This window comes from Loxodonta africana, chromosome 7 (assembly GCF_030014295.1).
Source record: "Loxodonta africana isolate mLoxAfr1 chromosome 7, mLoxAfr1.hap2, whole genome shotgun sequence".
Taxonomy (NCBI): domain Eukaryota; kingdom Metazoa; phylum Chordata; class Mammalia; order Proboscidea; family Elephantidae; genus Loxodonta; species Loxodonta africana.
In genome coordinates, this window is record NC_087348.1 from 29835066 (window position 1) to 29850592 (window position 15527).

General features: G+C 34.4%; 2 protein-coding genes across 2 annotated transcripts; one reads left to right on the forward strand and one right to left on the reverse strand.

The window, feature by feature from the left end:
- Positions 1-777: 777 nt before the first annotated feature.
- LOC100669157 (olfactory receptor 5T3-like) lies at positions 778-2088 on the reverse strand. Its single transcript, XM_010601954.3, has one exon. The coding sequence runs from the start codon at positions 1826-1828 to the stop codon at positions 860-862; it is 969 nt and encodes a 322-aa protein (XP_010600256.2). The 5' UTR covers positions 1829-2088; the 3' UTR covers positions 778-859.
- An 11601-nt stretch (positions 2089-13689) lies between these two features.
- Positions 13690-14730, forward strand: LOC100668881 (olfactory receptor 5T2-like). Its single transcript, XM_010601949.3, has one exon. It carries the CDS (start codon positions 13750-13752, stop codon positions 14728-14730), a length of 981 nt encoding a protein of 326 aa, XP_010600251.3. The 5' UTR covers positions 13690-13749.
- Positions 14731-15527: the final 797 nt, after the last annotated feature.

Genomic DNA, 15527 nt, shown 5'->3' on the forward strand with positions numbered 1-15527 from the left:
GGAGAGAGTTGGGATGATGTAGAACATTTTTTTCCTTGTCTGGGCCATGATCATTGTTGTAAAGTTTCATTCGTAATGACCAATGTAGGGTTTTTCCTCATAGTTAGAGAACAAAGGCAGAATTAGGAAATGAACTAGAATTTTTAAAACATATCTGAATAGTGAAATAGTTTTTCCGATTTTGGAGCAAACACATATAGTAGCCAATTGTAGGTTATTCTCTAAGCTACATGTTTATTTTCACTGAACCTTAAGTATACTCTCATTAAATATTACCATCTGGTCTCTCAGTAGTTTCAGAAAGTCTGATAAATTTCTGTGATTAGACAATGAGAAAAAAAAAAAACTAATAGTGGAATCAACGTTTATGGTGTTCAATGAAGCAGTGCAGAAGGCATATCCAGAGGCTGAGATGGATCTGAGTGTATGACAGCATAAGGGGCTAGTAATCTTTGGGAGGTCCATCACAGGGACTTCAGAATGGAAAATTAACTTCCAAATGTTTGCTGAAGACTTACTATAAACAATGTGAGAATAAGTGAAGCTATAGAGTTCTCAGGGCATCATCATTATAGTAAGAGAAAGATGAAGTTAAATATTAATCGTAGTAATATAACCTGTCACTGAATGTTTAATATGGGTACATTTGAACGTAATCCCATAAGTATGTATGTGATACAATATATCTGCACTTGTAAAATTCTGCCTTGGAAGGTTGATTAATGCTTCATTTGGAAATATTCTAGGAGATAAATGCACTTTAAACTAAAAGCACTTTCTTCTCTAGATTCAAACCTTAGAACTATGGACTGGCACCTTACATTCTTTTCAGTTTTACAAAGCTAAACATGTACTTTATTTATGAACCAATTTCTCTCAAACATTTTTTCATTGCTTCTTTTACATCTTTGTTCCTCGAACTGTAGATAATGGGATTCAGCATGGGAATCACAATGGTGTAGAATACAGACACTATCATGTCATGGTCCAAAGCATAGCTGGAACTTGGCCTCACATACATGAAAAGGATTGTTCCATGGTAAATTGACACTCCAGTTAGGTGAGAGCCACAAGTTGAAAATACTTTTCTCCTCCCTTCAGCAGAACGCACCTTCAGAATGACCCTTAAAATGAAACCATAAGAGATCAAGACAATCAGGATGGTGAATATTTCAACAGAACCCACCATGTAGAAGAGTAGAAGTTGGTTGATGTGAGTGTCAGAACAGGATATAGCAAGGAGGGAAGAGATATCACAAAAGACATGTCTGATTTCATTGGATGCACAGAAGGAGAGGCTAAAAGTTGCCACTGTGTGTAAAGTAGCATGTGAAATACCACAAACATAAGAAGCAATGATAAGTGACACATAGACTCTGGATGACAAGTTAACTGAATACAGAAGTGGATTATAGATTGCTACGTAGCGATCACATGCCATTGCTGCCAAGAGAAATGATTCTGTGGTCCCAAAAGTGGAAAAGAGCAGCATCTGTGTTTCACATCCAAGGAATGAAATGGTTTTCTTCTCTACCAGAAAATTGACCAACATTTTTGGGGTGACAACTGAAGAATAGCAGGCATCCAAGAATGATAATACACTCAGAAAATAGTACATGGGATTGTGGAGTCGGGAATCTACCATGACTAATAAAACCAGTCCTAAATTTCCCACCAGAGTGAAAATATAGATTGCAAGAAATAGTAAAAAGTGATAGACTTCCAGCTCAAAGTTATCTGTAAAACCCTGCAATATAAACATGGTGACTTCAGTGGTGTTCTTCAACCGAATCCTGTGTGCATCCAGTCCTGATGGCAACACTGACATTTTAGTTGATATTTATGGGTCCTAAATGCAGTTGGACTCTCGGCGTGGTACAAATGATAAATGTACTTGCTGCTAACTCAAAGTTTGGTGGTTCAATTCCATCCAGAGGCACGTCAGAAGAAAGGACTGATAATCTACTACCAAAAATCAGTCTTGAAAATCCTACAGAGCACAGTTCTATTATGACAGGCTCAGGATTGCTTTGAGTTGGAAAGGACTAGATGACAACTCATAAATGCAATATTCTGTGAAACAGAGAACATTCAATTCCATCTTCATGTTTGTTTCTTAGAAGGGCATGATAATATCCTAGACAGTGATGGAAGAGGCAGTGATTGGTTGGGCCCATCTGGATATAATTTCCTGTTTAAATAAAATAAATAAATGGCTTCATACATTTGTTGGCTGAGCTTCTCATGTTAACAGCAAACAAGCAAAAAAAACAAACCTGCTAATTTATGTGGTTCTCAAATCACCGTATTTTAAAATTGACAAGGAAGAATGAATAGAGGGTTTTTTAAATCCAAACACTTTATACATATAAGTAAACCCTAGAGTACTCAAATTAGCTACAGTGTTTATGAATGCCTTTCCTTAACACCCACTAGGATAAAATGAGAGCAACACCATGTATCTCACAAGACTGGATTAAATTTAAATGAGAAAAAACTTATTAAAATTATTTAATTTTAAAATGTTCTCATATGACTAGAAAATAGACGAAGTTAGACTAACCTTTCAAGTTTTCTTAGCAGGCACCTTTTTCTACGTAAATCCATGAAGTTCATATATAACTTTGAGAACACACATGCAAATATCTTATAATATTTTACTTGTATTTGAATAGTTATGATAGTAGTTAATAAATCCATGAAATAATAGATAAAATATATATTCATATATTTTGGGGACATCACAAAAAATACATTTATATGTTAAAAATGCCCCATCCTCTTTCTCTCTCTCTCTACCTCTGCACTTTTCCCATCTCTCTCTTTCAAGAATCCATGGAACAAAAACAAAAATATTTACTGGTGAGAGACAGGAATAAAATAGAAATCAGGTAGACTGGAAGAAGCACAGTGAAGGGAAAGTAAAAATAAACAACCAAATTTTGAAAAAAAAATATGGCAGTAGGTTGTCTACTAAAGAAATTCATTGCAAAATCAACTGCAAAATAAAGCTTGACTTTTTTTTGGTGGGAACAGAAACAGAAAAAATGTCAGCTAGCCTGTGATTCTAACCATCACTTCACTGATGGCTCTGACACAAGACAGAAAGTTAAAAGCACTGTATTTGGACTCAAAAACTTTCATTAAAATCTCAGAAATAGCACCTAGTGCCATTGTCAGCTGGGAAAATAAAGCCATCCTTCTTCCTTCTTGTATGAAAGAATGGGTAAGTTCAACAAAATGATTGATATATACGTTGACAAACTACATGAACATGGTACTCATACAGAGCGCTTATTGATGAAAGATATTAATGTATTTTTTTAATTCAATTTTTTATTATATGTAAAAAGCACATACTACTTAAGCCTTCCACATTTTATCTAAACAAAATAGGGAATTCTAAAATTAATTTTTTTTTGTCAAAGCTTTGAGCAACGAATGAATCCCAAACCAGAATCTAAAGTGTTTTTGTTACACTTGTTTGTTATTTGACCCTAAATAGGTATTAAAATATCAATTTATTGAAATTAGGCTCAATGAATCCTAATATTCTATGATGTAAAAAACCAAAAAAAAAAAAAAAAAACTTTTTGCCATCGAGTAGATTCCGACCCACAGTAACCCTATAGGACAGAGTACGACTGTCCCATAGAGCTTCCAAGGAGTGGCTGGTGGATTCAAACTGCTAAACGTTTGGTTAACTGCCTTAGTGCTTAACTACTGTGTCACCAGGACTCCATATTTTGTAATCTGTAAAGGATTGTAAAAATGTATCTCCATCACTGCATTCTACCTTTGGGTGTGTCAGTGAAATAAGAGTGTCTTTTGCTTAAATTCTCTGGATTCTGTTTGTGATTTAATTTTTGGACACCCTTGATGGTCTGATCTTGTCTGTAGAGCAAGAATGTGATTTAAGAATGAAAGTATGTTTTGTACCAAGTCAGGTCCTACTAGAGTAATTATCTACTTCACTATAGGGAAAGGAGACTCGACAGAGGAAAAAGTATGAGTTTTACCTACTTCCCCCCAAGCTTCTTCAAAGAGGCATTTCTGTTAGCTAATCTTTTAAGAAGTCAGAACTTTTGGTGTTTAAGTCAACATCCATGAGTGGTGCAAATGGTTAAGATACTAGGCTGCTAACCAAAATTTTGGACATTAGTATCCACTTGGAGGGACCTCAGAAGAAAGACCCGGCCATCTACTTCTGAAAAAATCAGCTACTGAAAATCTTATAGAACACAGTTCTACTCTCACACACATGGCGTTGCCATGAGTCAGAATCGATAAGATGACAAATGGTTGGTTGTGTTTACGACTAGCTGATTTCACTTAAAGAGGCTATAGTGGCAAGGAACACAAAAACATAGATTCTGAATTTTTTTTTAAACAAAACATGTTCCATCTGGAAGACTGAAAGAAATCAGTTCCTCAACTCTCACAGAGTCACAAAGTCAGAAAACATAAAGTACCAGATGTCAATGAGAAAAACACTACAAACACTAGGCTTGAGAAGAAAGAAAGCTATGATAGCAGCTACCACATATTATTAAGTGGATTCAAGGGGTTAGGAATTTTGTGTACATTCTGTACATAATCTACATAGCACCCTGAAAACTAAATAGTTTAGCATTCTTTTACAGATGAGAGAAAGAACTGAGGTCCAGCTAGATATAAAACTTGACTAAGGTCACAGAGATAGTTACTAGCTGTCTTAGTCATCTCGCGCTGCTATAACAGAAATACCACAGGTAGATGGCTTTAACAGCGAGAAATTTATTTCCTCATGGTAAAGTAGGGTAAAGTCCGAATTCAGGGCAATGGCTCCAAGGGCAGGCTTTCTGTCTCTGTCGGCTCTGGAGGAAGGTCTTTGTCCTCAATCTTCCTCTGGTCTAGGAGTTTCTCAGGCCAGGGACCCTAGGTCCAAAGGATGTGCTCTGCTCCCGATGCTGCTTTCTTGGTGGTATGAGGTCACCGAATCTCTGCTTGCTTTCCCTACCTCTTATGTCTTGTAAGGCAAAAGGTGGTGCAGACCACACCCCAGGGAAACTCTCTTTACATTGGATCAGGGACATGACCTGAGCAAGAGTGCTACATCCCACCCTAATCCTTTTAACCTCAGTCAGGGATTATGATTTATAACGCATAGGAAAATCACAAAATGGAAGACAAACCACACATGGCCTAACCAAGGTGACACACATTTTGGGGGGACACAATTCAATCCATTACACTAGCAAAGCAAGGATTCATCCCAGATTTCTTTGATTCCACAGTCTAAAGTATTTCTGCTTGATCATACTATAATCCCACTGTGCCATGTTATTATTCTGGAACCACCAGCCTCTAAAAATAATGTAAAATAACATCCTCACATATTTGAGTTATTTTTTAAAGTCAACCCTCTTAATTTTTATATATATATAGAGAGAGAGAGAGAAAAAAATTTTTTTAGTACACACATATATATTCTCTCACTGAGGGATACAAATTATTTTAAAACTTATTTTTCTCTACAAGCCATTTTCTATATATATATATATATTATTTATGTGGTATATATACAATTTAATAATTTCATGGCCTATTTAATATATAGATATATAAACTACCAAAGTAGCATGTTACCAAATGCTTGTTGAAAGCTAATTTTCTCTCCTTTTAATAATTTCTCTGGTTTTTAAATTTGTTGTTTTTAGGTGCCATCGAGTGGGTTCTGACTCATAGTGACCTGCTGTGCAACAGAATGAAAAACTACCCAGTCCTGCACCATTCTCACAATCTTTTTTTATTATTATTTTTAAATATAGCCCCTTAATTCTTCTACTCCTATTCTGATTATCATCCATAAAGAAAATGAAAGCAAATTTCTGATTTAAACCTCTATTGACCTAAATATGTAGGGAGTCCTTTCTGTTTTCTTTGCTATTTTCTCTGGAAACATTCAATTTTTCATACAAGTCTGAATTAACCAGAATCACCTAAAACAAATTTACTTTTAAAACTAGGCATATACTCTAGTAGGAGATTAAAGGTTCAATCTTCTAAAATATTTTGTAAGTGATAAAATTTTTTCCTCTTACCTGTGGAACTGAATTTCTCACTCAATTAAAGTATGCCATGATTGTGTTTGGATTTTTATACTCGTTTCTTGAGCTCTTCTTTTAGTCCATAGGGGATTAACCAAGGAGAGAGAATGCTAACTCTCTTTGGACATAAAAATAACAAGCTTTTTTTTTTTTTTTTCCTGCAATAACAAGAGAATGGCTCTGTAACAACAAAATACTTGACAAAAATGATTAAATGAATTACTTGGGCCTCTGGAAAACTGATCCCCTAGCAGAAAAGTTTATGGCATAGGACTGGAAAATAAATCCAGTTACACAGGACGTAGCCTTAGCTCTAATGCTAATCAGCTATGTGTCATTGGTTAATTAATTAAATTTCCTGTAACCCAGTTTCTTCCTTCTGGGAATATAGCCTGCTTAATTCTCTCAAAATCTTGTAAACCTATGTATTATTAAATAATATGAAAGTATAACATATGTCAGACTTTCTTCAATACAAATAATTTCTCATCTGAATTATAAGGTCCTAGATTTCTTGTTCTATGAGTGATACATATAAGCTCACTGAAAGCTTACTACAAGAGATAAAATATTAATACACATGTTTATACAATAAACAAATGGATAGAAAGTTATAATATGAGAGACAAGGTTTTATACAAATAGCTGTTAATATTCTATGTGATAGAATGTTAGAATATCAGATATTGGCTAGAACCAAAGGTCAAATTTTTGACTTGTGTAGGGTCTTTTCTTGCCTTTGAAATCTCAGATACTAATCTATAGATCAGAATCAATGTCGTGTGGAATCTAGTCATGGTGGGTTTAGGGATTATGTACTTCCATGGATAGTATTTTTGGCAGAAGTACTGTGTATACGAAAAAAAAAAAATACAAAAAGCAAACCCATATTCAAACTGTGTATCTAGTTCAGTAAGGAAAATTGTCTTTTCCATGATGGGAGCTGTCCAGTGTAATCAATCGGCCATCAGGTAGCTAGCTGGCTCAGTGGGATGGCATCATATTGGATACTCAATGTTGGTTTCTGCTGCTTGTAGATTGTGCTCTCAGCAGTAGCCCTAGGCAGTTTGACTTTGGTGAGTGAAAGTTCTTGTCACTGAACTTGTGCATAACCTCCATGACTGCAGCCATGACCACACTGTCCATGAGCCCATTGGGAAATGACAGGAGTGGCTGGGGAAAGAAGCTGACTGGTATTCACAGAGCAGGTCATCCTATTAACTTCACTACTAAAACCCTCCTTTGCTGAGGTCACTCAGTGGTGAGTATTCACAGGGAACAAAAACATCTTCACATTTTTTTGCTCATTCAGAAGAGATATCCACATATCTCTTCCCCAGATATCTTTTTTACCAATTTTTCAGTTATGTTCCTTCCAAATCCCTGATCATGCAACCAAATCATTGGCCACATATCAATTGCAACACTGTCCATTTTTTTTTTTTATAAGCAAAAAAAAAAACCCTGGTTCCTATAAGTGGTGATTTTTTCTGTGTTTGTATTAAAAATCAATAACCTTGACTTTAAAAAGAGCTAAAACATAAATTAATCTTCTCTTCAGAGTAGGAGTTACTTTCATGGAGTAGACAGTAAGAAGATAGCATGAGAGAGGCTTTGGGGGTACTGAGTCCCATAGATCTATAGGTCTTATCTTCCTAAGTGATACTTTGCCCTTCAGAAAGTATACGTTGCTGTAACTGTCCTTTCTGAAACCTCCGTCTTGTAGAATGCCCCCTCCCTTATTTGAAACTTTCCTTCCCAGTCTCCCTGCTCAACTTAAATTCTCCTCTCAGGCATTTTTCCTCCCAGCAAAGCTTTGTCTTTTTGGAAGAAAGTGCGTAATGCTTATTTCTGAGATCTTCAATGACCCAGAGCACCATCTGAGTCTCCCAAGACCCTTTTATGATTCTCTGCTGTGGGTTTAGGTGAGGAGAGAGGAGTAGTCATCAACCTGAAAGTGGAAGCCAGAAGGTTTTTCCCGTTTTTCCTGGTTGATATTGCTGAGATTCCCATACAGTAAATTGCTCTCTCCTTTCCGAGGCTGGTTATGAAGTTTGCAGGGTTAATACTAGGTCTTGTTAATACTTCTCTTTGCCATTTACACTGTACCTGCTGCCATGGGAGCCTTGATGCCTTAAAATACTTATGCTGGGGTTAATGGAGGTCCTTTGTGGTTTAAGTTTGTCAAAATCATCCTTTTTGTTCTTTCACTTTCCTTTTTGCTTGTGCTTGTTTGTTGTTTGTAGGAGACTTTTTAAGGAAGTGCTTTAGGGGAGATTCTGAGTTAACTAATAAGAAATTTCTTTAATTACCTTCTGCTCACTAAAAATTTATTTTTAGTATTTTAATTTTTTTGGCTCTTTCATAATAAAGAGTTTACTGAAATGCCATAAGCTCTATTTTCTATGCACCCTTTAAATGTGAAAATTGACAAGAATTCTCAATGTCATGTCGCATCACTTTATTCAGATTTTGTTTCCTGTGTCACCTCATCATAGAGGTTCATACCACACCCTCTGTAAAATATATCTGATCCCCTCAATGCCTTACTTTATCCCTTGTCTTGGCTTTGTTTCTTTTCATAGAGCTTATTATGTCTGCTATCATTTATTTGTTGTTTCCTTGCCACATAGTAATGTCTCAAAAAGACTTTTGAATAAATACATGAAAGGTTATTCAAGTTATGCCAGACTTCAAGTTTCACAAGACCTGTTGCTCCCAACCTGGCTTCCCAGTAGAAGCATCTGGGAAACTGTAGAAAATTAGACATGCTGTTGGTCCTTGCTTGTCTATCAGTGTTATTTTTTTTTAAGTCCTACTCATGGGCGCATGTGAGTATGCGTGTACACATGAGCATGGGTTTAGTGTGTGTTTGAATGTGTGTGTGATACAATAATGAAAGAAATTATGAGTTTTTAATAAGAAATTTCTCTAATTTTCTTCTGCTTTTTGTCTTGGATTCATCTTTTTTATAGTATTTATTTTTTTTTTTTTACTCTTGCACTATAAAGGATTTACACAAATGTCGTAATCTCTATTGTCTGTGCTATTACTATTTCATCTGAGAAAACTACAGATTAAAATTTGCCATTCAGGATTCACAAAATACATGACTTATAAGGTACTCCAGGTCATTAAACATTTGATACCTTCTTCAATAGCACTGTTTTTGTTTGTTTGTTTGTTTGTTTTCTCTATAAAGCTAGACATTTTTGTGCATTTCTTATCACTTGACTGAGATGCCTTTAAAGAAACTCAAAATCTATGCCTTATTTACTTCAAACACATTTTAATTTCAGCAAGGTAGAAATATCATGAATATGATTGTCTATAAACCCTTGTGCTATATTCTGGAATTGATATATCACAGTTTTACTTATTATATTTTACTCTATTTACTGGTTTTTTGTAATACGAAATGGGTTATATTGCCAGTATGAGGGTCTCAGAGAAGCTAAGTGCTAACCCAGCATCAGAGCTACAATATAAGATTACGTCTAATATCTTACAATTTATTATCTAATGTTAAAACATAATTTTCCCCAAGCCATCGTTTTAAATCAGACTCAAAAGAACTTTATTCAGTCAACAAAAGTCAAGACTCGGTATATTATTGAAGAACTATTTACCTCCTTATCATTGAGCAAATCATTATGTTGGTATTTTAAGCCAAAAGATAATTGGGGAATATTCCCCTCTGGGAATCTTCTATGGGTTTCATTAACAGCTGAGTAAGTGAATATAAAAGATCTAAATAAAACATGTTCATGATGTATCTAACCTGCACTTGCTATTCTTCAGGTAAGAGAACATATCAGATCATTTGCAGAATATTTAGGAGACATAACCTAGACTATCCAGGTAGACTAGGCTGTGAAGTCCCCAGTATTGAAAACTTTATTTCTTCCCTATTCCATTGGTGATTATTATATATCTGTCAAAACCTGATTTTTTTCAGATTTCTACCCAATAATTTAAAACCCATACTTCCTAGAAAAGAACAGAGAAATTATGAAAGATATGCTTATAGAGGTAAATAATAGACTCCAAATTGAATGTATGGTTTAATTTTCCTGATGGAAGAAAGCCATCCACTTCAAATAAGAACAATGGGAAGAAAGGTCTAAATTTAATATGTCAGTAGAAAACTAGAATATTTGAGCTATTCATCTGCCTGCAGGGTTATATTTGGATATAAATAATGAGGGGGAAATAAATAATTGACACTTATTTTACTACCTTTTACAACTAGATGTCACATCAGATTATTACTTCATAATATTTCTCTGTTATTGATGACTTGAAAGATACCCAAACACTACAAGAATGGTGTTTGGTTTTATTTATTATGGGGGGAAGGGACAGTTACAGAATTAAGCCGTAGTGTAATAGGAGGCAGTATAAAACCAAATCCATTGCCACTGAGTAGATTCAAACTCATACGACCCTACAGGATGGAGTAGAATTGCCCCATTGGGTTTCCAAATAGTGGCTGGTGGATTCAAACTGCCGACCAAGGTCTTTAACAAATTTTACCACTTTCCCACCAGGTTTCCACTTTGGGATCAGAGGGAACTAGGACTGAATCTTGATTCTGGGACTTATTAGTTTTAAGCATTGCTATAAATATATTATAAAGTAATGTGCAGAAGATTCCATTCTCACACTAAGTGCTCAAAAAAATGATAACTGTTTTTATTTCTCTCCTTTGTATTGTGTTTCAGTGATGGACCCAAGATATCAAGAGTTATCTTCTTTCTCTTAAAATGATATTTATGGCAGCGACTTTACATTAATTTCTTAAAATCGAGCCTATTATATTTTTCAGTAATCATAATAAGTTTTTCTTTACAACTTTGGCTCCTTTCCAAATGTGCTAATGTAGACTTAGTCATGCTCAGTATAACTTTTCTTTTGACAGATAGCAGAAAAGCTAGTTTCCAGAGAAGTTTAACTCAAGTGCTTAACTTTTTGTTTTTTACCATTTTCTTTATAGAAAGCCAAAATAAGCCCACTGAAATGTGATGAACCTACTTGTTGTAATTTGTATAACTTTTATTCTTACCACTAGATCACACAATTCACAAAATTCCTACTCTCTAAAGAATAAGCTTATTGCATATTTATGAAACTTTACTAATAAAAATTGTACTTTTTTAATATAAAATTGCAGAAGAACAAGGCTAAATCCACCTTTTGGGCACTTTTTAATCATAATATGATTCATTTGGTTTGATCCTGACAAAATAATGTTTGAGTGCACATTGATTTTTTTTTTTCTTTAAATTTCTGGATGCATGTATTTTTCAATGTTTTCATTAAAATGTGAATTTTGTGACTCAAATTTGATTTTGAAAATAAGTACATCTGATGACAAAATTTCAGTTATATTTATCTGTTTCATTTGTAACCAAAAATTGAAATATTTAAAGGAAACTGATCTGCATCTGTGCATGTGTGTGTGTTTGTGTGTACACACATCCAAATTGTGTCTGAATGGCTTGGTCATTAAACTTTTTTGCCAATTTAAAGAGGAGTAATTTTAGAGAGAAAACCTAACATCACACACAGCTTCTAATCATAGCACTGGGTGATGAGCGTGTATTTTCAGATTCTAAATCTTATGTTGTTTAACTTGTATCGTTGTGAATTCAGGCACAGTGTTGAACTGATGTCAAGGGTTGTATTAGAAATCACCTTTTTCCTTACACTCCTAATAATATTTTTAAAAATATAACACACTGATTTCATTTATCATTCATCAAAGTTTGTATCTGATTTTATTGACTATTTTTATCTTATTTATGTAAATATTTTTATCTCAATATTCCTTCAGTTGATATCCATGTTCACTTCTTGCGCCACCCGTGATATTTCTCAAACTAAGAAAAGTGTTTAGGAATTTCTCAACTAGGTCACTGAAACAGTTTTTTTTTTTTTTTTTTTTTTTAAATAAAATGATATATTTAAAAACATTTTATGGCGCTACAGTCACTCAAAAATATTAAGATAATTAAAATAAATGGTTTAGGACTTCAAGACTGTTTTGTCTTTAAATTTTTATTTCCAGTAAAGATAATTCAATCTAAAATATAGCGTCTTCTCTGTCAAATTATTTGAGTATTTTTATCTCTAACTTTATTCTTTATAAAATTCCTAAGGAAACATTTTCTCTAAATACTGACAATTTTCTAGGTAATTCTGACATTTTTACGAGGATATTGTAGATATTTGGATTTATTCATCATTCTAATCTAAATGGTTCTATCTCTTATTGAGAGACCCTTATCAATGTGTTAAAATTGGACCTTGATTTAGATTATGAATTTAACTAGTTTATAGGTTGTTATTTGTAGGAGATTATATACCCAGAAGACAGATTCAAATTTCCTAATCAGTAAATTGCAGTTACTTAAGATGAAGCACGGAGAGAACATGTAAAAATAAATATTGTAATAAAATAGTTTTATAACATATTTCCTCCAACCAAGTAACTTTTTTAGTTCTTATTTGTTTAGCCATGGAATGATTCAGAAAATAGTTAATTTATTCTTTCTACAATTCATCAATTTCTTTTTTTTAATTTTAAATGTTATATCTACAAGAATGATTTTTAAAAAATATTTTTATGCAATACTTTAATACCTAGATAATTGTTATTTCGCTGTTATTTCACTGAGTCTACAATCATCGACACAGAAACAAGTATAAAAACTTGAAAGAAATTTCATTGTAAGAAAATACTTTCAAATCATGAATGTCTTCATCTCCTTTTTTTTAAAAAAGCTTTCCAATAATTTCTTATATTTTCACCAGAAATATTTGACAGAGTAGAAAAACATACAGATCGTCAAAAATACAAATATGGATCCAAAAAGGAAAACACAATATATTGAATTTAAGAAAGATGTTTGAATGAAATATAAGCTGTCATACACTTTTTTAATTCAGTCATAGAGAATCTTTCCCCAAAAAGCTACTTGCTAAAGTCTGTTCTACAAAACCCAAGAATGACTGATGGAACTGCAGAATATTCAGAGAGTAACTCATGAAATATCACAATACCAGCAAGTGCTACTCTACAAGACCAGCTTGATTCAACACATTTTACATTTTGAATTATTTTAAAGATTACATTTCATTAAGTTATTTTTCTCTTTCAATGTCTATCTCAATCTTGAGAGATAAACACTAATATCCTCATTCTATAAGTGAGAAGATTGTAGCAAATAATTTCACACAATTGCTCAAAGAGCTAGAACTCTGAGGTTCTACTCTGATGCTCTGTCCATTGATACACTATCTCAAGTGTTTGCATGTGAGAAGGAAATTTCTTTGAATACATAACTCTCTTTAATCAATAACCTAGTTCACCCACTTATTTAAGAAATGACATGATTTTAACAAAGGTCGTTTAATAAATAAACCAGTTAGCCCAATTAATTTGGAATGACATGATTTTAACCAATAACTAAATGTTTTTATCTTCCATTTGATTCTGCACAGAGTGGTACTGGCTCTTTGTTCATTGTCTTGGCATTGTCATAGGAGTCGCTGCTGAGAAACCATGCATTTCTGAAAAATCAATGTGAGGACAAACAACATTCCTTTGAGTCACGATATTGTGCATCCCTGTCTCAGAAATACAAATTTTGATTTCATGAATATTTTCAAGTTTGTTCCATGGAGTGTCAACATGAAAAATGACACAGAAGTCGCAACATTTGTATTGAAGGGCTTCACAGACAATCTTGAACTGCAGGTAGTCTTATTTTTTCTCTTTCTAGCAATCTACCTCTTTACTGTGACAGGAAATTTAGGACTGGTTGTATTGGTCATTGGGGATTCCCGGCTCCACAACACCATGTACTATTTTCTGAGTGTGTTATCTTTCTTGGATGCTTGCTATTCCTCAGTAATTACACCAAATATGTTAGTAGATTTTATGTCAAAGAACAAAGACATTTCATTCCTTGGATGTGCAACACAAATGTTTCTTGGTATTACTTTTGGGACCACAGAATGTTTTCTCTTGGCAGCAATGGCTTATGATCGCTATGTAGCAATCTACAACCCACTTCTCTATTCGGTTAACATGTCACCCAGAGTCTTTGTGCCACTCATCACTGCTTCATATATTGGTGGTATTGCACATGGTACTTTACACACAGTAGCAACTTTTAGCCTCTCCTTCTGTGCATCCAACGAGATCAGACATGTCTTTTGTGAAATCCCTCCACTCCTTGCTATCTCCTGTTCTGACACTCACATCAACCAGCTTCTACTCATCTATGTTGTGGGTTCTATTGAGATATTCACCAGCCTGATTGTTCTGATTTCCTATGGTTTCATTTTGTTGGCCATTCTGAGAATGCATTCTGCTGAAGGGCGACGAAAAGTACTTTCCACTTGTGGCTCTCACCTAACTGGAGTGTCAATTTACCATGGAACAATCCTCTGCACGTACGTCAGACCAAGTTCTAGCTATGCTTTGGATCATGACATGATAATATCAATATTTTACACTGTTGTGATACCCATGCTGAATCCCATTATCTATAGTTTGAGGAACAAAGATGTAAAAGAAGCAATGAAAAAAGTGTTTGGGAGAAATCAGTTTATCAATAAAGTATATTTTTAGCACTACAAATGAAATAAATTAGGAGTCATGGCTTATGCCTTCATAGAAGGATGATATGAAAAAGATGAAATTTTTGTTTCAGGTCATTAGTGTCTTTCTATTCTTCAAAATTTTGAGATAAATATCATAGTCAACCCTCAACCTAGGCTATTTTAAAATATACAGAGAAACCATGCCATCAATTTGCTTCTGACGTGTTTGTGCTGATGCACGTGTATATGTGCAGGTGCATATATATATGTACACACACACAAATATATGTATAAAATCTTTTTTTAAATGTATATTTTGTTCTCTTGCTTATAAATATCTATTGGGATACGGAAAAAATAAAACATATTTATTTAGTATGTTGTCACTGTTGTTAGGTGCCATCGAGTCAGATCCCACTCACAGCAACCATATGTACAACAGAATGAAACACTGCCTGATGGTGCACCATTCCCACAATGGATGTCATGCTTGAAGCCATTGTTGCAGCCACTGTGTCAATCCATCTCGTTGACAGTCTTTCTCGTTTTCACTGACCCTCTGCTAAGCATGATGTCCTTCTCAGGGACTGATCCCTCTTGATAGCATGTACTATTCATGTCATTTGAAGACCGTTCATGCTGGCCATAATGGCCTAGGATAGTTAAGAGGATATCTGCAACCTCCTGCTTTACATGGTGGTGGTGTCTCCACAGATCTGTCTTCTGCTTGTTGGTGTTGTTGTTAGATGCCATCAAGACTTATAGCAACTCTATGTGCAAGAAACACTAACCTTCTACTTTACCAAGCATGGTGCCTTCTCCAGG